Source organism: Hypanus sabinus, chromosome 10 (assembly GCF_030144855.1).
Source record: "Hypanus sabinus isolate sHypSab1 chromosome 10, sHypSab1.hap1, whole genome shotgun sequence".
NCBI lineage: Eukaryota > Metazoa > Chordata > Chondrichthyes > Myliobatiformes > Dasyatidae > Hypanus > Hypanus sabinus.
This window is the reverse complement of record NC_082715.1, coordinates 12701031-12722693: the sequence shown is the minus strand read 5'-3', so window position 1 is coordinate 12722693 and position 21663 is coordinate 12701031. Positions and strand designations below refer to the sequence as shown.

The following is a 21663-nucleotide window of genomic DNA, read 5'->3' as shown; positions in this document are numbered from 1 at the left end:
AATACTGATCCAGCATTCTATATCTGCGATTTAAAATCAGTCGAAATTAATGGGAAATTCACTTGTTTGAGCTGTTAATTGGTAGAGAACTATTGAAGTTGCACTGGCTATTTAAAAGCAAATTTTAAAAGTTTGGTCACTGCATTTTTAACTTTTTACAGATGTTACCTATTTTTACTCCAAGTTGTTTGAGTTAGTGGTTGGAATATTGCAAAGTTAGGAGCAAGAAAAGCACATTGGACCTCAATGGCACACCCTATTTAGTGAATATTGGCTCAGTCCTCATGCCTTCTATCCTTTTTATCGACCTCTTTCCCCAGAGCATATTCAATTGTTAATTCAACCCCGAATTACTTTCCCAATAATAAATGTACTCATGAGCCTGTTCTGTTCTCCATTACCTCTGCAGTTTAGAGTATTTTAAAATATTCCTTTAAAGTTATAATTTCTCATGTTTCATTCCATCCTTTGTCTTTAGGTTATCGGAAGCCGTCTTGATTATTTTGAAGTCTGAGTGTTGATTTTCGTGGGTGATTAAGAGGTGCAGCAAACTGATGTTTATTTTAGGTTGTGCTGAAGGACTGTTAACTATTCCTAGTCTGTGCTGATCCAGGTATCTGATGCAGTGAGAAGGAAAATCAACCTTTTCTTTCCCAATTCTGTCATGTCTTGCTCACTCACCTACCCTATGCTCTTGGACCTAACTAGTCCCCTCCACTTAACACTTTAAATGTGAAATCAATGTATTTAAATCACTATAGAGATACAGCCATTTGCAGCCTCATGCAACCACCTCATCCCATTCCCATAGTCATTTTTCTTCCTTTGCCAGTTCATCTTTTATGATCTTGTGTCATGTCCCATCTGCATTAATGATCTTGGGTTGGGTTCAAAGCAGTAGACCTCCCTTTGTGCACTTCTATGTCTTTGCTTCTGGCCTTTTTTAGTATAGACAAACTTCTAGATATGTGATGTAGAGTATATTTACTTGTTGCATCCTGGCCTGGTATGGATATACCACTGCCCTTGTATAGAAAATCTTACAAAAAGTAGTGGATATGGTCCAGTCCATCATGGTTAAAGCCCTCCCTACCATTGAACCCATCTACATTGAATGCTGTCACAGGAGAGCAACAGTCATCATCAAGTACCACCAACAGCCGGGTCATGTTCTTTCTCACTGCTGTTTTCAGAAAGAAGGCACAGGAGCCTCAAAAAAACCCTACTAAGCAAAAAAGTGGGAAAAAACCATTAAGAGTATAACCCCGGAGCCATGCGTCATACAAAAAGCTTCTAAAAATAAACATCAAACTGCCAGCAAGAAAGAAAATTATATCAAAAAAATTTACAATTAGATCATGGAGAAGATCAATCAATTAGCTCAAATGATAATAGCAAGCAAATGAGCCCCATCTTTTCTCAAAATCAAATAAAGGTTCAAAGGTTCGACTTCTAATTTTCTCCAAATTAAGACATCACTTGACAAAGTAGGAGCTGATATCCTTCCACTTCAACAAAATGGCCCTCCTAGCTATCAGTGTAACAAATGCAATAACATGTTGGTCAGATACAGAAATACCATGGATATTTTGAGGAATTATTCCAAAAAGCGCAGTCAATTTATTAGGTTGTAGGTTAATTCTGAGTGCTTTAGAAGTTGTTGAGAAGACTGACTTCCAGAACTATTCCAGTATAGAACATGACCAGAACATATGTGTCAATGTAGCTATCTCAGTTTTACATCTATCACAATAACTATCAACATTGGGAAATATTTTAGAGAGTCTCTCCTTCATCAAATGGTAACGATGTACAATTTTAAATTGAATCAGTGAATGACTAGCACAGATCGAAGAAGAGTTAACCAGCTTCTGAATCCGCGTCCAGTCCTCCCATATAAAAATCAAATTGAGTTCCTTTTCCCAATCCAGTTTAATCTTAAATAAAGGAGGCTTATCCCATTGTAATAATAAATTATAAATTCTTCCAATAGAACCCTTCATCGAAGGGTTCATACTCATAATAGTATCTAACAGGTCAGCCTTTAATATGCAAGGAAAACTACTTAAATATTTTTGTAAAAAATGTCTAACTTGAAGGTATTGTAAAAAGTGTGAATAAGAGAGAGAATATTTATCAACTAATGCTCAAAGACATCAATCTGCCTTCTTTAAGTAAATCCAAAAAAGAATTAATACCTTTATTTTTCCAAAGTAAAAAAAATTGGATCACTCAAAGAAGGTTTACAAAAGTAATTACGATAAATTAAAATACAAAGTTTAAATTTTTTTAAGATTAAAAAAGTTGCGGAACTGGAGCCAAATTTGTAAAGAGTGCTTAATCACAGGAATGGTCACAAACACCTTTCCTGGTCTAACCGTGTAGTCGCCACAGCCAAGAAAGTTCATCAGTTCCTCTACTTCCTCAGGAGGCTAAGAAATTTTGTATGTTCCCTTATGCTAACATCAGTCTTCTGGAATATCCTTATGCTAGCATCATATTTTCTAGAACGTATTTTATTATTTACTATTTCATTTGTGGTAATATTATTTAATGTGTTGTGTGTGAATTATATGTACTGTGTTATGCACAATTGTCTGGAGGTACATTGTATAATCTGGCCTTCTCCAAAGCCAGCACATCTTTTTTTAGATAACTGGCTCAAAACTGCTCACACTACCCACTACCCCAAGTGGTCTGGCCAATACCTTATAAAGTTTCAGCATTACATTCTTGCTTTGAGTATTCTACTCCTCTCGAAATGAATACTGACATTGCATTTGCCTTCCCTACCAGCAACTCAAACCGCAAATTAACCTGTAGGGAATTCTGGACCTCGGATTTTTGAAGTCCCCCCCCCCCCCACTATCCCCAGTTAAAAAGTCGTTCACGCCTTTATTTCTTCTGCCAAAGTGGATGGCCGTGCACTTCCCTACATTTCAATCTATCTGCTGCTTCTTTCCCCACTCCCCCAATCTGTCTATGTTCTTCTGTAGACACCATGCTTCCTCAACACTACCTGCCCCTCCATCTGTCTTGTTATCGTCCACAAACTTGGCCACAGATCCATGAACTCCTTCATCCAATCATTGATCTATTACGTGAAATGAAGCAGTCCCTACACTGACCTCTGTAGAACACCACTAGTCACCAACAATCAACTAGAAAAGGCTCCCTTTATTCCCATTCTCTGCCTCCATGCTAGTACCTTTCCTATACTGTAATTCCATGGGCTGTATTTTGTTAAGCAGCCTCAGGTCAAAGGCCTTCTGAAAATCCAAATGAACAACATTCACTGACTCTCCTTTGTCTATCCTGCCAGTTATTTCCTTAAAAAGCCTGTAAAGGCATTCCACCAGACTCAAGGACAGCTTCTACCCACCTGTAACAAGGAAATTGAATTGTTTCCTTGTACAATGAGGGATGATCTCATTGAAACCTATGAAATGTTGACTGGCCTTGATAGAGTGGATTTGGAGAGGATGTTTCCTATGGTGGGGGGAGTCCAAGACCAGAGGATGCAGCCTCAGTATAGAGCAGGCATGGGCAAACTACGGCCCGCGGGCCATATGCGGCCAGTTAAGCTTTTTAATCCGGCCCGCAGAACTTGATGAAATTATATTAATAAACCTTGTTAACATTTTTTCCCCGCAATTCTGGCGTTTTCCCAATAGATGACGCACTCTATATACATTGACCTTTGTTGAGGTGCAGCGTATTACTCCACATTTGCACTTTACTTTGGGACCTTGTGGCAACCCATTTCCTGGCACATCCGAACCGGCTCACAATTAGCCAGCGTTCTGACTAAGGGAGATAGCCTGCGGGGATTTGCGAGCACAGAGCTCCGCATACTGGCGCGCTGTCACAGTTTTGGAACAGGGGACAATTGAATAAGAAGGAGCAGGACAAGTAGACCTGCATCTCCTACCGTTTTTGAAATAAAGACAGTCAGGAGGAGAGTGATGATGATAATATCTTGAAGGATAACAGAATTTTCAGTGCTTTAAAATAATAACTGTTACTATTAAAAAAGCTGTATTTTATTCATTTAATTTTCTGTGTTTTAAAAGTCATTTCAATAAATAGCTAAATACCATGGGACTTCAAAGACAGATATTTTGTTGTAATGCATTTGTTCATTTTCAATTGAAATTAAAGCACATGTTTTCTACATATCCCATGATATTTTATTTTCTCTTATGAGGTGTATTACCAAAACATTTCGTCCATCTGCTCCTGGTCCGGCCCCCCTGTCAAATTTTAGAACCCTTTGTGGCCCTCAAGTCAAAAAGTTTGCCCACCCCTGGTATAGAGGGATGTCCATTTACAATGTAGATAAGGAGGAATTTCTTTAGCCAGAGAATGGTGAATCTGTAGCATTCATTGCCACATAATGCCGTGGAGGTCACGTCATTTTGTTTATTTAAGGCAGAGGTTGATAGCTACTTCATTAGTCAGGGCGTGAAGGGATAAGGGAGACAGCAGGAGATTGGCGCTGAGAGGGAAAATGGATCAGCAAATTTCACTCCACTCTTTAAGAAGGGAGGAAGGCAAAAGAAAGGAAATTATAGGCCAGTTAGCCTAACCTCAGTGGTTGGGAAAGTGTTGGAGTCTACTATTATGGATGAGGTTTCGGGTGCTTGGAAACGAATGATAAAATAAGTCAAAGTCAGCATGGTTTCTTTAAAGAAAATCTTGCTTGACGATCCTGTTCTTCGAGAAGTAACAAAGGAGAGGCTGTGGATGTCAGTTACTTGGATTATCAGAAGACATTTGATAAGGTGTGTCACATGAAGCTGCTTAACAAGATAAAATCATATGACATTACAGGAAAGATACTGGCATGGATAGAGGAATGACTGACAGGCAGGAGGCAGCGAGTGGGAATAAAGGGGGCTTTTTCTGGTTGGCTGCCAGTGACTAGTGGTGTTCCTCAGGGTACTGGGAAATCTACTTTTCACATTGTTTATCATTGATTTGGATAACGGAATTAACGGCTTTGTAGCAAAGCTTACAGATGATATGAAATTAGGTAAAGGGTTGTTAGTGCTGAGGAAGCAGTGCAATTGTAGCAGGGCTTAGACAGATTGGAAGAATGGATAAAAAAGTGGCAGATGGAATGCAGTGTTGGGAAATATTTAATAAAGCATTTTGGGAAAAGGAACAATAGTGCAGAGTGTTATCTAAATGGGGAGAAGGTTCAAACATCAGAGGTGCAGAGGGACTTAGGAGTCCTTGTGCAAGACTCCCAGAAAGTTAATTTACACGTTGAGTATGTTATAGGGAAGGCAAATGCAATGTTGGCATTTATTTCAAGGGGGGTAGAATATAAAAGAAAGGAGATAATGCTGAGACTTTTTAAGACACTAGTGAGGCCACACATGGAATATTGCCAACAGTTTTGGGCCCCATATATCAGAAAAGAGGTGTTGTCAATGGAGAGAGTCCAGAGGAGGTTCATGTGGATGATTCCAGGAATGAAGGGGTTGACATATGAGGGCCTGTACTCACTGGAATTTAGAAGACTGCTGGGGATCTCATTGAAACCTACCAAATGTTGAAAGAACTGGATAGGGTGGGTGTGGAGAGGATGTTTCCTATGTTAGGGGTATCCAGAACAAGAGGGCACAGCCGTAAACCTGAGGTGACCTTTTAGAACAGAGGTGCAGAGGGATTTTTTTTTGCCAGAGTGTAGTAAATCTGTGGAATGCTCTGCCACAGACATCATTGGAGGACAAGTCCATGGGTATATTTAATGTGGAAGCTGATAGTTGCCTGATTGATCAGGGCATGAAAGGATATTGTAAGAAGACAGGTGTATGGAGTTGAATGGGATCTGGGCTCAGCCATGATGGAATAGTGGATCAGACTTGATGGGCTGAATGGCTAAATCTTGCTTCTATGTTTTATGGTCAACCCATGATTCAATGGCTGAGTAGACTCGATGGGCCTAATTCTGCACTGATATCTAATGGTTTCATGGTCTTACAGTAAGGTGAACTTATGAACTCACAATCTACCTCTACCTCACGGCGATCTTTTTCTTTATTATGTACCTGCACTGCACTTTTTCTGTAACTGTAACACCTTATTCTCCACTTAATTTTTATTTTACCCTGTACCACCTCAATGCACAGTTGTAATGAACCAATATGTCTGAACAGTATGCAAGCAAGTTTTTCACTGGTTCAAATTTACTCTCCTCAGGCAGCCCATTCTCAATTCTACCCGGTTTCTGTGCTGTTTTATTCTTTGAAATCATTTTGTTGTTCAAAACTTGGAAAGGGTATTTGATGTATTTGGATTTCTAAGATTTGCACAACCAATTAAATGATTTCCTCTGTCTGTGCTATTAAAGGCATTAAATCATTATGAACTGAACAATTATACCTACTGTACATACTGGGGTGGCCATTCTATACAAACCTAGGTAATGCTTGCTTTAGATTTGTTCTTGGATAACTATTGTTCTAAACACTTATGTTCCATTTTTGTTGTTTTTGTGCAAATGAAGTATAACTTCTGTGAATGTCACTGTGGTTACTGTAGTGTGTTGGAAGAGCTCAGCAGGTCTGGTAGAATCTATGGAAGGGAATAAACAGTTGATGCTTCAGTCTGAGACTTTTGATCAGTCCTGAAATATTGACTGTTTATTCCCATCCATAGATACTGCCGGAGCTGCTGAGCTCCAGCATATTTTGTACATTGCTCTAGATTTCCAGCATCTGCAGAAAGTCTTGTGTCTATGGTTCTGAAATCTGATCGTTTCATTGAATTTCTACATTTACAATAAGAAGCAGAGAAATTTTATGATTTCAAGGTGACAATCGGTATTATGAATAAACTGGTGAATTCATAATTTTAAAATAGTTGTTTGTAAAGAATGGACGAATAAAGAGCTGATTAGATTTTAAAAATTTATTTGACGTTGCAATAAATATATAAGTATGGTAATACAAAACAATATGCTGGATGTTGTTAAACTTATACGAGCTTTCCATGTGCATTTCTTTTCTATCTCTGATAATCTGAAATATTGTTCCATCAATGCTAGCAGCTTTTCTGCAGTTTGAATCAGCTGGTCTTTCTTCTGTGCCTCCAGATGTTATTGAAAGTAGTCGAACAATTGCTAGGCTGCCTTCTTTTGCAAGGTGCAAGGCGCATGCACATTCCCACAATCTTCACTCGAATTCTGATCTAGAATACTGAGACCAATACATTTACTCATCCTCTCACCTTCTGCTCTACAACTCATGACCTCAGTGTTATCTTTTGTAATTCGTCCAACTCTTTTGCACAAAGGTTGTTTGTCAGTCTTTATGTATAGTTTTTCATAAATTGCATTGTATTTCTTTATTTTCTTGTACATGCCTGCAAAAAAATCTGTCTCAAGGAAGTGTATGGTAACATATACATTCAAAGTTTAAAGTACATACTGTATGGGTCACAATATGCATTCTATGATTATACATTTACTTTGAAATTGCCATTGGTGGATTAGGGATGTTCACTGTCAAGTTGGCTGATGGATAACCAGCGAACACAAGAAAAAGAATTTCAGAATGTATAAAGTTCTCAGACATTAAATGTACCTATTGAAGATTCCATGAATGGCAATGACAAAAAAGAACAAAGAAAATTTCTTTACATTAAAAAAAGCTACTCATGAAAAAAGTTGCATTTTCTTTGGAATAAACACATTTAAAGTATTTTAAACGGAAAAAAACAGCTTTTGATTATAAACCAAATAACTAAAATTGATGAACTCTGAACTAGTGTACATTAATGATGAAAGAGAGAAAATATGGAAATAAAATAATTAGTGTAATTCCATGAGCAACACTATCACTGAAAATGATTACAATCTTGTTTAGGGTACAAAATACTTAATATCATGTGATCAAACATACATCTTACTTTAATGTAATTTCCTCAAAGATTCTGATTTGGAAGAGGAAAATAAAAATATCATACAGGCTGAACACCTTTTTAGTTTTTACGACATGTTTTTTCTTCAGGAAGGTAACAAGCTCTCAAAATGCATACAAGTTTTCTGGTTCATTTTGTGTATCTTGTACATCAGTGCATATATAAATTATATTATATTTAGTAAACTTAGATTTAGAGTGCAGTATATGAAGTGTTATACAGATATACCTCATATTAAAATAACAGAGGTGGTATTAGTTTGATTGTTGTTATAAGTAATTGTCCCTTTTTGGCCTCTATTGTTTCCTTAATGAGGTTGCATTGTTTATTGAGTGGTGTTTGTTGTCTCAAACCTGTTCAGATGTATTAGCATGATGCAAATTATGAAGGGCTAATTAAAAACCCTGAGAAAGTTGACTGTTTCTCATCAGATGAATATAAACCATTGGCTTGCTCTGAAGGTAGTAATACATAGACTTGGTCATTTTCATGTAGGTGTACTATAGCATTACCTGAGGCCTGATCAACATGCCCTGCGGTGTAATCATCATATGTCTGTAGAATGGGTTTTCCATTTTTATATAATGCAACCCAGACATTTGCCCCCTTGATTTGTACATGGTAGCTAAATTGGTAAAGCCCTGGTATTTCACACACAAATACTCCAGATGATGGATTGTAGTTGTTATTTGAATTGGTCACTAATATGTCAAATATAATTGGTTGACCTACTGGTGGATATGGCCGAGATAGAATGGCTGTAAAAGCTGGAATAGGGCTTAATAATCCAGATGGTGGCTGTACAGATTTTTCTGGTTGGACAAAAATTTCACCAGGTAAACCTGGTGGGCCGGGAGGTCCTGGTGGACCTGGAGGACCTACTTCTCCATTTTTACCCGGTGCTCCTGGTGATCCCGTGATTAACTGTCTGCTGACAATACCTGGAGGTCCTGGGAGGCCAGGAGTTCCTGGATCACCTTTATTTCCCGGAAGCCCTTGTGCACCTTGCAGACCAGGCAAGCCTTTGTGACCAGGTGCTCCCACAGGTCCCCTCAGACCTATTGGACCTGGAAAGCCCAATGGACCTTGAGGACCAGGAGCACCAGGGCTTCCTGGTTTACCAGATGGGCCAGGAAGGCCAGGATCACCTTTTGGGCCTGCAGATCCAATTATTCCTGGTAGACCTGGTGGACCGGGTTTCCCTGGAAATCCTGATGTACCTGGACTACCAGTTGGACCTCTCTCACCCTTTGTCCCTTGGTACCCTTGTATACCCATATGCCCTTGTGCCCCTTTCATTCCTGGTGAACCAGGGATCCCTTGTAAACCTCTGGGACCTTCTGATCCTGGTAGACCAGCTGGTCCCATTAATCCTGGCAGACCTGGTTTGCCGATTGGTCCCATCTCTCCTTTCTTTCCAGGATAACCAGTATAACCAACTGGACCAGGTTCTCCTTTGGATCCTGGTTGACCTGGCTTTCCAATGCCTGGCAAGCCTGGTGCCCCTGGCAAACCTTGTAAGCCAGGATGACCTTTATGACCAGGGGTTCCTGGTAATCCTGGTGAACCATTCACTCCAGGCTTTCCAATTCCAGGTAGTCCAGGTGGTCCTGGTGGCCCCTTTTGACCTGGTGCACCTGTGAAACCAGATGGGCCTGGGGACCCCATTTCACCCTTTTTTCCTGGTTCCCCAGGACGACCAGGTGCTCCAGGTGCACTCAATCCCACTGGTCCTGGGATTCCTGGTGACCCCGGGGAACCTGGAGGTCCTTTCTCGCCTGTAGGCCCTGGGATACCAATTCCTCTTTCCCCTTTTTGCCCAGCAGGACCAGGATAACCCGGATGTCCCTTTGCTCCAGGTAGCCCAGGGGCTCCTGGAGATCCCCCTGCACCTGGTGGACCTGGTTTACCAACCACTGACAGCCCAGCTGGCCCAGGATTTCCTGGGGGCCCTGGACTGCCTCTCTGCCCCTGTATCCCTTGAATTCCTGGATCACCTTTTGGTCCAGGATATCCTATTCTTCCTGGCTGTCCTGGTGCACCTGGAGTACCTGGAATTCCCTTAAAGCTGAGTCCTTGTGGTCCTGGTGGTCCTGGATCGCCAGGAGCTCCTTTCTGCCCAACACCTGGCTTGCCTGGATATCCCACTTGGCCTGGGAGTCCGGGTGGTCCTGGAGGTCCAGGGGGTCCAGGTAACCCTGGATCTCCCCTCACTGTTGAAGTTAGAAAGATGCATCTCAGTATAGCCTGTTTTTATGGTTAATTTTGATTCTAGTTTAAACTAGAATTATGAGCAAAACTAAAACAAGTCATCTTTCATAAACACAAGATATTCTGCAGTTGCTGGAAACTCAGAGCAACACATGCAAAATGCTGGAGGAAATCAGCAGGTCAGGCAGCATGTATGGAGAAGAATAAACACGGATATTTTGGGCTAAGACCCTTCTTTTGGACTGGACGGGTGGCAGGTGATAGATGAGACCAGGTGAGACACAAATTGGGGGGGGGGGGGTAATGAGGTAGGAAGCTGGGAGATGATAGGTGGCAGAGTTAAAGAGCTGAACAAGAAGGAATCTGATTGGAGAGGAGAGTGGACCGGGGAGAAGGGGAAGGAGGAGGGGACACAGAGGGAGATCATGGGCAAGTGAGAAGAATACCTATTTGAGAAGTGTAAAACTTAAAACACAATTTGAACAATGTTAGAACTAAGGTGCAAGATTTTCTGCTTGTTTGTATTGATTTTTTGTACTATTTTATTCCAAGCTGCCTGTCGTCTAAAGGTTATGGAATGGCAGTCTCAAATGTCCTTAAGTACTGTCTGAATTTCTCTAGCCTTTTGCATTATTTAAAAACTATAGCATGAGGAACCAGTCTTGCCCACAAAATTTCCCATACCATATGGACAACTAAATACCATTTTATGGACCTTTGAGGAGCAACTTCATTCAGCTCCAAGATTCTGATGGACATATTTTGAAAGCTTTTATTTGTAATCAAGCTAGTGCAACTGATAAATGGGGCTTCTACATGGTTATTCTACAGGAATTTTCAATTATTTAAAATAGACACCTTGATTTTGCATGATAACTCATTCTAACCCTTAATAAAGCTCAAATTTAAAATCAGAGAATACAGCTGTCTTTTAAAAATAAATTACTTTGTCAAAAAACAGGCTACTTTCACTCGACCAGGGAGAATATTATGTTTAGTAGCATGCTAATCAACTGCATTTCAATCTTAGATATGGAAGCCAATTTCCCAAAACAAGCTAATTCTATGCAAAGTGGGAAAATATAGGCAAAAAATAAAAATTGTGTACTCAATTAGTTAAAGCTTGTTGTTGAAATGTAGCTTTTAAAAATTGTTTAACAAAAATTTAATAAAGTAAATGCTTAAACAGCATACTGTGCTATAAAGTTGAGAGAGCTTGAGTTCTATAAATTACATCTGCTAAAGTAATTTTTAAGGGTGTTTTGATATTACAGTATTTTACAAAAGTCTTAGGGGTGGGTGTGGGTGTTTGTGTGTGTGTATGTACATATATATATATATACATTTAAAAAATATATATATATACACACACACACACACACACACACACACACACACACACACACACACACACACACACTCACACACACACACACATACAGTAGGTTAGTTTTTTTTGCAGCAGCAATACAATGCAATACATAAAATGATTGCGGTACTGTGCAAGTCTAAAGCTCCTTCACTGTACTTTTGCACATTATATGTGCCTAAGATTTTTGCAGAGTACTGTATTTTCTTGCTAGATTGTTACTTGTTGTCCATTTTGTCAATGTTGTATTTTTGATCCTACTAATTGTGGAGATGATTCCATCAGAACAGGAATGACATAGACGTTATAGATTTTAAGTGGGAAGAAAGGGAATGAAAAAGATGTGGCTAGGTCTGGGATTAGATGGAAGTAAGGCAATGTTAAATTAATAAAAGACAATCTGCATAGTTCTGGTAAAAGTCAGCAACCCTGAAGTGTTACTTTGTCTTTCTCTTTCTGGGTGCTGCCTGAGTAAGTGTATTTTAGCATTTACTGTTCTTTTCTGTGTCACATTTCTGCAATGTGCAATTGACTTTTACACATTTGTATTATGTTCTCTGTTAAGGCTGATTTATACTTCTGCGTATGGGCTACACATAGGCCTGCTTTATACATCTGCGTAGACTCTACGCCGTAGCGAGCACGCGTTGGTGAGCACCAAAACACTAGTTGGCGGTGGGGTTTCTATGCCACTGTGTTGAGTTTCTTCGTGAGAGGCATGGACGAGGAAATGCATTTCAAACGTTTTTGCATGTCGGCAGGTAGATTTGACGAGTTGGTTCAGCTGTTTCGCATCGGTGTACAGACATGGCGGAGAAAAAGCAACCAGAAATGCATAGGAGGAAATGCGATGCTATCAAGCGGACCAATCACAATTGTTGCAGTCTGTGTCACAGCGATGCATGAGTTACTTTTTGGGGAGATGTACGTAACCCTATGGCGTAGATTCGACGCAGGAGTATAAATTGGCCTTTAGGCACTTTATATTGCATTGTTTATGATGTTTTTATTAATCACATGTGAATTTCTATGAAAAATATCAATTTTAACAGCTATAACTATTCAGTCTTGCTCTGTTTACTTAAAGGATCTAAGTGATTATATTAACTTTTGACTTGTGTAAGTATATAATTTAAAGCATAACAGTAGCTAGTAGTTAAGTTTAATATGGTCATTTATTAGAAGTTGAATACAGAAATATACTTCCAAGGTCTCTTCATCTCTTGTTCTCAATATTTATTGCTTATTTATTAATTAGAGTCATAGAGCTCCTATTAATTTTTCCCTTCTAGTTTGTTGTCTTTTGCACACTGGTTGTCAGCCCTGTTGATGCAGTCTTTCAATGATTTTATCATAGTTATTGGATTTACTGAATATCCCCATGAGGAAATGAATCTCTGGTTGTAGATAGTGACATATATGAACATTGATAATAAATTTACTTTGAACTTTGAAAAATGCATCACTAATTTGCTTTATGTACAATTTACCGTATCATAAATGAAAGATAATGTTGAATTTGGAAATTATATTTTCTCAGAGAATCACAATCCATTCAAGTTGGGTGTAGGCCACTTCAACTTTGGCCATCCTTTGCCAATGAATGAACTCAAGCTTGATTCAAAGACTCAGTGACTTGGACTATATATTTTTTGTGTGACTGTATTTTACTACTGTTTTACATGTGTTATATATGTCTTGTGCTGTGAATGACTGTTTGTACAATGTTTTGCACCTTGGCCCTGGAGTAACACTGTTTCCTTTGGATGTAAAGTATTCATAGATGCTTATGAACGGTTGAATGACAAATGAACTTGACCAATTGTAGCTTCAACTTTCCATCTTTCTACATGAACCTTTTATTCTCTTCCTTGTCAGGAACATATCTACCTTTCACTTTAAAAATATTTAAGATATTTTCTTCCAGCATTCTTTGTAACTTCCAAAACTTTTGGTCCTCTGAGATAAAAAAGTCTCAACTCTCTTAAATGGTGACCTTTAATTTTCTAACAGTGACATCTACTTCTGATTTTTCCACAGCAGGCAAATTCCTCTCTATGTGCACTCTATCAAGACCACAGAGGATCTTGTATATTTCACCCTCTCCATGTCCATTCTATCAAGACCAGACAAGATGTTGTGAATTTAATTGAAGTCACTTGCTACTCTTCTAATCTGCCCTCAGAATCCAACCCACATATTCCTGTTATTAGTCTAGTAAGCCTTTATGTAATCTGTTCCCATTCTCATTCTTTCTTAATTGAGGAAAAGGAAAGTAATTCAGAAATTTTCTCATCAATGCATTGTATCAGACACAAAATGCTGGAGGAACTCAGCAGGTCAGGCTGCACATGTGGAAAAGAATAAACGGCTGATATTTTGAGCTGAGACGCATCTTCAGGATTGAGAAGAAAGGGAAATGCCAGAATAAAAAGTTGTGTGTGGGGGGGGGGGGGGTGGGATAGGGGAAAGAGGTTAGCTGAAAGTTGTTAGGTGAAACCGGATGGGTGGGTAATGTCAAGGGCTGGAGAAGGAGAAATCTAAAAGGTGAGGAGAGTAGACTACAGGAGAAGGGGAAGGAGGAGGGGACCCCAGGGGGGGGGGGGGTGGAATGGGGAAATAATAGGCAGGTGAGAAGAAGTGAAAGGTCAGATTGTGGAAAGAAGGTGGGGAGAGAGATATATTCACCAGAAGGAGAAATTGGTGTTCATACTAACAGGTTGCTGGGTATCAAGATGGAATATAAGGATGCTGCTCCTCCACTGTGAAGGAGGCTATGGATCAACACGTCGGAACTGGAATGGGAATTAAAATGTTGGACCACCGGAAAGTCCCACGTGGCGGATAGTGTGGACTGCTGGACAAAGTGGTCCCCCAATTTACGATGGGTCTCACTAATGTAAAGGAGGTCACATTGGGTGCACTGGACACATGGATGATCCCAGCAGATTTGCAGGTGAAGTGCACAGAATGCACTGTAGTACTGAACATGACCTGCCTAATTTCGTGTTCAATTCCTGAAAAATATATGTTGTTAATACTTTGCTGATCTATTTTTATGGAAAATTCTTCATTGAATCTTCCAAAAACTACACAGTGCAAGCAGATTACATGTCCAGTCAATTGTCCATCCTCCAAGAGGAACATAATCTTGTCATAGGCTTTGGAAACTTGCATGCCTCAATGACCCAGAGAGCTATGTCGGCTGAAGTCAGAGCCTTGTGCTTTGACTCTTGGTCAAAGGGTAGAAGTGAGACTAAGAGGTGTCCACCGATCCTCCTGGTTCAGGAGTCAGCTCTGGGCTAACAACCCTGACTGGTCAAAAAAATTGTTATGGAAATAGCAATGAAGAAAGCATATGGTGCATTGGCCTTCATCAAGTGTGGGATTGAGTTTAGGAGCCAAGAGGTAATGTTGCAGCTACATAGGACCCTGGTCAGACTCCACTTGGAGTACCATGCTCAGTTCTGGACACCTCACTATAGGAAGGATGTGGAAACCATAGAAAGGGTGCAGAGGAGATTTACAAGGATGTTGCCTGGAATGGGGAGCATGCCTTATGAGAATAGTTTGAGTGAACTCGGCTTTTTTCCTTGGACGATGGAGGATGACAAGTGACCTGATAGAGGTATATAAGATGATGAGAGGCATTGATCATTTGGATAGTCAGAGGCTTTTTCCCAGGCTGAAATGGCTAGCATGAGAGGGCACAGTTTTAAGGTACTTGGAAGTAGGTACAGAGGAGATGTCAGGGGTAAATTTTTTATGCACAGAGTGGTGAGTGCATGGAATGGGCTGCCGGCGACGGTGGTGAAGGGGAATTCGATACGGTCTTTTAAGAGACTCCTGGACAGGTATATGAAGCTCAGAAGAATAGAAGGCTATGGGTAACCCTAGGTAATTTCTCAGGTAAGGACATATATAACAATATAACAATTACAGCACAGAAACAGGCCATCTCGGCCCTTCTAGTCTGTGCCGAACACTTACTCTCACCTAATCCCACTGACCAGCACTCAGCCCATAACCCTCCATTCCTTTCCTGTCCATATACCTATCCAATTTTACTTTAAATGACAATACTGAACCTGCCTCTACCACTTCTACTGGAAGCTCATTCCACATAGCTACCACTCTCTGAGTAAAGAAATTCCCCCTCATGTTACCCTTAAACTTTTGCCCCCAACTCTCAAATCATGTCCTCTTGTTTGAATCTCCCCTACTCTCAAAGGAAAAAGCCTTTCTATGTCAACTCGATTTATCCCCCTCATTATTTTAATAGACAATAGACAGTAGCTGCAGGAGTAGGCCATTCACTGTTATCATGGCTGATTATACACAGTCAGTACCTCGTTCCTGCCCTCTCCCCATATCCCTTGACCCTGCTATCTGTAAGAGCTCTATCTAACTCTCTCTTGAATGCATCCAGAGACTTGGCCTCCACTGCCTTCTGGGGCAGAGCATTCCACATATCCACCACTCTCTGGGTGAAAAAGTTTTTCCGCATCTCTGTTCTAAATGGCCTACCCCTTATTCTTAAACTGTGGCCTCCAGTTCGGGACTCACCCATCAGCGGGAACATGCTTCCTGCCTCCAGCATGTCCAATCCCTTAATAATCTCCCTATAGATGCTGCCTGGCCTGCTGTGTTCTACCAGCATTTTGTGTGTGTTGTTGTTTGAATTTCCAGCATCTGCAGATTTCCTCGTGTTTGCCCTTAATAATCTTATATGTTTCAATCAGATCCCCTCTCATCCTTCTAAATTCCAGTGTTTACAAGCCCAGTCGCTCCAATCTTTCAACATATGACAGTCCCACCATTCCGGGAATTAACCTTGTGAACCTACACTGCACTCCCTCAATAGCAAGAATGTCCTTCCTCAAATTTGGAGACCAAAACGGCACACAGTACTCCAGGTGGGGTCTCACCAGGGCCCTGTACAGCTGCAGAAGGACCTCTTTACTCCGATACTCAATTCCTCTTGTTATAAAGGCCAGCATGCCATTAGCTTTCCTCACTGCCTGCTGTAACTGCATGCTTGCTTTCATCGACTGATGTACAAGAACAGCTAGGTCTCGTTGTACTTCCCCTTTTCCTAATTTGACTCCATTTAGATAGTAATCTCTATCAAGGTATCTCTAATACCTCTATCGTCCCCCTTCAACCTTCTACGCTCCAAAGAATAAAGACATGTTTGGCATAGCTTTGTGGGCTGAAGGACCTGTATTGTGCTGTGGGTTTTCTATGTTCTAAGAACCATATAGCTGTGTGAGAGTATTCCTGAGTCTCCATTCAGGGTTTGCATGACTGACAGTAGTGAAAATTGAGAGGAAGCTACTTGCACAATGAATGAAGCCTTGAAACCCTGAGCCACACCTGGGGCACAATAGAGAAGATGGCCAAGGACAGACAGAGATGGGTGACATTCATTGCTCTCCTAAACGCCAGCAGTGTACCAGGCAGTAACTAAGAACTGTCCGTGAACGTGCTTAGCATCATTGGTTTCAGCATCATTGCATAAGGTTCAAATGTGAAAAAAACAGTGCAATATGGAATTTGGACTGTGGCAGTTTCTGGGTAAAATGTAGTGGTTTGGAAAGCAACACCATTGTTTAGGAATTTGTGTACTGATCCTTCAAGACGACAGAAAGCATCCTGTTTCTTCCTTTGGTTAGGAAGTTTGACAGAAGTAGTGAGACACTGGAGGACTTTGTTCTGGGATATTTACTGAAAACCCCATAGGGAAGTTGGCAAATAAAAGTAACAGGAGATACCAACCTCCATTACAAAGTACCACTGATCTGGAGGAAATGCATGAACACTCAGTGACTTTGCAAGGACAGCCAAAGGAAAAGAAATAATTAGTTTAGTGCACAAAGCATCCTTGGCAATTATAATTTTCTTTTCCTCATGCTACTTTGAGTTGTATTTAATACGGGCTGAGTATCTCTGTAAGGTATCAGTTGCTGTTAGCACCATCACTTTTCTTAAGAAACTTTCCTTAAATCATAGAATGCATTTAAGCTAGAGTACCTCTTTCGCATTTATTTGGCTTACTTACTTACTGTCTGTTTTGCTGCTGGCATTTGGGGCAGCGATGAAGGTCTTTCATCTGTGGCAGCTTCATCATGTCAGTAGCTTCCTTTCAGTTTTCACTACAGTCAGTCTTACAAGTCCAAGCTGGAGACTCAAGAATACCATCACACTCAGATGTAGAAGGATTCTTCATTGCTGTTTCTGTAACAATTTTGTTTTACCAGTAAGGGTTGTTAGCCCTGAGCTGAACTCCCGAACCTGAGGACCAGTGGACCACTATTAGAATGGCCTCTACTCTTTGACCTGTTTAGCATGAGTGATGCTACCAAGAGCAAAGCAAGAAGCCCCGACTCAAATTAACATAGCTCTCTGGGTGATTGATGCACACAAGCCCCCAAACCCTACAACAGGTTTTAATTTAATCCTGAGATTTAGGGAACACCGTGGAAGACTGTTTGTATTAGCTTTGTGAGGTGTTGCAACTTTTGTGGTTCTTTCATGTTTGGAAAGCTTAGTGAGCTTTGAAGGGAGAAGTGGAGTTGTTATAGAACAAATCAGCGCAGTACAGGCCATTTGGCCCACAATGTTGTGCTGACCCTCAAACCCTGCCTCCCGTATAACTCTCCACCTTAAATTCCTCTATACAGCTGTCTAGTAGTCTCTTAAATTTCACAAGTGTGTCTGCCTCCACCACTGACTCAGGCAGTGCATTCCACGCATCAACCACTCTCTGAGTAAAAACCCTTCCTCTAATATCCCCCTTGAACTTTCCACCCCTTACCTTAAAGCCATGTCCTCTTGTACTGAGCAGTGGTGCCCTGGGGAAGAGGCGCTGGCTGTCCACTCTGTCTATTCCTCTTAATATCTTGTACACCTCTATCATGTTTCCTCTCTTCCTCCTTCTCTCCAAAGAGTAAAGCCCTAGCTCCCTTAATCTCTGATCTTTCAATCTTTTGCTTGATATTTTTATCTTTATATTTATTTATTTATTGATTGATTCAGGGGTGTCAAACTCATTTTAGGTCACAGGCCGGATTGAGCAAAATGCAGCTTCATGCGGGCCGGATCAGTCAGACGTGTACAAACGCAGCTTTCGTTGCCTCCGTTTTTTCAGCCTGCTCTCATGTGTCTCAGTCTCTGCTATAACTACAAAGTGTTTCACTTTACAAATTCCGTTTCTTATGAAGAAGACTGCCGAATAAACACTAAAAACCCTGAAAACCTGGTACCTGAATAAACTCAGCATTAGCCATATCATACGCCATAGGCGCTTCGATTACTGGGGCCAGCTTTAATAGTAATTAGATATTATCTCGCAGGCCAAAGATAATTCCACTGCGGGCCGGATTTGGCCCACGGGCCTTGAGTTTGACATATATGGATTAATTGATTCAGATTTCCCCACGAGAGTCCCAGGAAAACAGAAAATGTAGAAAACTACATATGTTTGCTGAAGCTGCAATGCTCCCATGATGAACACCACAGTGAGTGGTGTCAGTCTGGTCAATCCAGTAAATAGGGTCAATGTGAAGAACATTGAGCACCTTGAAGACATCTTAAAACTTCTGGCTTGTGCATTAGCATAGTGGTTAGTGTAATATTTTACAGTGCTAATGACTGGTGTTCAATTCCACTGCTGTCAGGAATCTGCATGTTCTCTACGTGACTAGGTGGATTTCCTTCAGGTCCTTTGGCTTCTTTCAACATTCCAAAAATGTACAGTTATGCTATGTTGCTGCCGGAAGCATGCCGACTCTTTCAGGCTTCCCCTCACCACATTCTTGGACGGTGTTGGTCATTGATGCAAACGATGCCTTTCACTGCATGTTTTAATGTAGTAGGCAGCCGTCAATCCCAGGGGGTCTTGGGTTTGCGCCTCTTGTGGACTGTGTCCTCTCCGGGTGCAAACCTGGGTGGGAAGATTTGAAGAACCTGCTGTTGCCCATGCAGCAGGTTCCCCCCCCCCCCCCATGTCACTGATGTAGTCCGAGGGAAGAGCAGGTGCTGATATAGCTTGGCACCAGTGTTGTTGTAGAGGTTGCCAGACTGAAGTTGTAAACAACATCAAATTGCTTTAGGGACCCCGGCTCTGGATTTCTTCTTCGGGGTTTACTCCCAAAGCCTTTCCCATGGATGGGTATGGCCGCAAGGCAGTGGATGTTTAAAATCAGAGTTTTCCTTCTCCTAGGCGGGCTGCCATCCTAGGCTGATGAAAGGCAACTGGTTTTGAGGCGCCGTTGGTCTGCTTCTCTCTTGGCGCCGTTGCTCCTTCTCTTGTCAGTAGAAACTGTTTTGCCGGGCCTAGTAGCTAAGCCATACGTGAAGGCCAAGTGTTAGACTTGGTTGTCGAGGCTGTTGGAGACACACACCATTTGGAGCACTTTTATAGGTAGTGGGAGCTTATCCCCAACACTACCCTGTCTAGGACAACCTTAAGAGCCAATGTATGTGTGACAAATGAGGCTAATCTTCATCTTTTTATCTTGTGGATGGTGGAGTCTTTGAGAGACTCATTTTAGTGCATCTTGCCTGTCCTCTTTCATTATGATATTAATGAAGATAATGTTCCAAGCGGTTTAATGCAGAGAAACGATAGATATAAGACCATAAAACCATAAGATGTCAGAACAGAATTAGGCCACTTGGCCCATTGAGTCTGCTCTGCCATTCAATCATGGCTTATCAATCTCTGCCTTAAAATATACCCAACGACCTGGCCTCCACAGCTGCCTGTAGTAACAAATTCCACAAATTCACCTGCATCTGGCAAAAGATGTTTCTCCGCATCTCTGTTTTAAATGGATGCCTCTCTATCCTGAATCTGTGTCCTCTTGTCCTAGATTCCCCCACATGGGAGACATCCTTTCCACACCTATTCTGTCTAGGCTTTTCAACTCACAAAAGGTTCCAATGAGATCCCCCTTCATCCTTCTAAATTCCAGTGAATACAAGCCCAAAGCCATCAAGCGTTCCTCAAATGATAACCCATGCATTTGCTTTGGTAGCAGAAATTAATGGGCGGACTATTTTCTAAACAGTGAGAAAATCCAAAAATCTGAGATGCAGAGGGACTTGGGAGTCTTTGTAGAGAACACCCTAAAGGTTAACTTGCAGGTCAAGTCAATGTTGAGAAAGGCAAATGCCGTGTTAGCATTCATTTCAAGAGTACAAGAGCAAGGATATGATGCTGAGGCTTTATGAGGTATTGGAAAGGCCTCACCTTGAGCATTGTGAACAGTTTTGGGACCCTCACCTTCAAAAAGATGTGCTGCCATTGGAGAGGACCCAGAGGAGGTTCACAAGGATGATTCCAGGAATGAATGGGTTATGATACTGTTACATACCAGCAGCAATAAATCACAAATTGAGTCAGGTTTTAATGTTAAAACCACTATATTTATTAGTTACTACTTAAAATATAAGCGACTAAGTGAAATGAATGGGAGTTAACAGTATGTGTGTGGCTCCCAAACTGTCAAGCTTAGGAACAGTTCTTAAAAGTCTTGAGATGGCAAACTAGAAAGGTCCAGTAATCCATGAAATAAATGAGGGGAGAAACTTGTAAATCCACCTTATTGTATAGAGAGGAGGATCACGAAGAATTCCACAGGTTCCACACTGGGAAACCAAAGTAACAGTTGCTGAAGATCCTATCTGTCAAGTCATCCCAAAATCTACGTAGAAATATCACAAAGTTGACAGTCACGGAATATTCCTTTAGCACAAGTGGTTACCACATAACATACCCAGAACCATGTAAGGGTTAACAAAAATGGTTGCCACAGGATACTCCAACAAAATCCACGTATGGATCATACAAAGTGACAGTCACATATCCAATGTGCAAGGTGTGCTGTTTATCAACCCAGTCCTTTGGGCATGGGAAAGTATCAGACTTTACCCATCGTTGCAGCAAGCTACTTCCAGCAGCTTGCGGTCCAAAGCCTCCACACTCTTTTCTTTCTTCTGAATGTCCCAGCGGTCTGTTGCAACTTGTTATACTGATGTCATAGTCCCGCCTCATCCAGACATTTTAAAGTGACACGCACAGTAAATGAAACCATGGTCACGTAACTATACAAGAAGGCTCTGGTTTTGTACCCGCTGGAATTCTG

General features: G+C 41.0%; 2 protein-coding genes across 2 annotated transcripts in view; one reads left to right on the top strand and one right to left on the bottom strand.

Moving 5' to 3' along the window:
• nt5dc1 (5'-nucleotidase domain containing 1) overlaps positions 1–21663 on the top strand; it is a 619201-nt gene that overhangs the window by 213262 nt on the left and 384276 nt on the right. The gene's annotated exons all lie outside the window — the stretch shown is intronic.
• The window catches only part of LOC132400241 (collagen alpha-1(X) chain-like), a 63908-nt gene that overhangs the window by 26230 nt on the left and 16015 nt on the right, over positions 1–21663 (bottom strand). Inside the window, exons 4-5 of the mRNA XM_059981220.1 lie at positions 14337–14366; positions 8325–10145 (exon numbers count right to left, since the gene is read on the bottom strand). Of these exons, the coding sequence (XP_059837203.1) occupies positions 8325–10145; positions 14337–14366 (1851 nt within the window). The remainder of the gene's footprint in view (positions 1–8324; positions 10146–14336; positions 14367–21663) is intronic.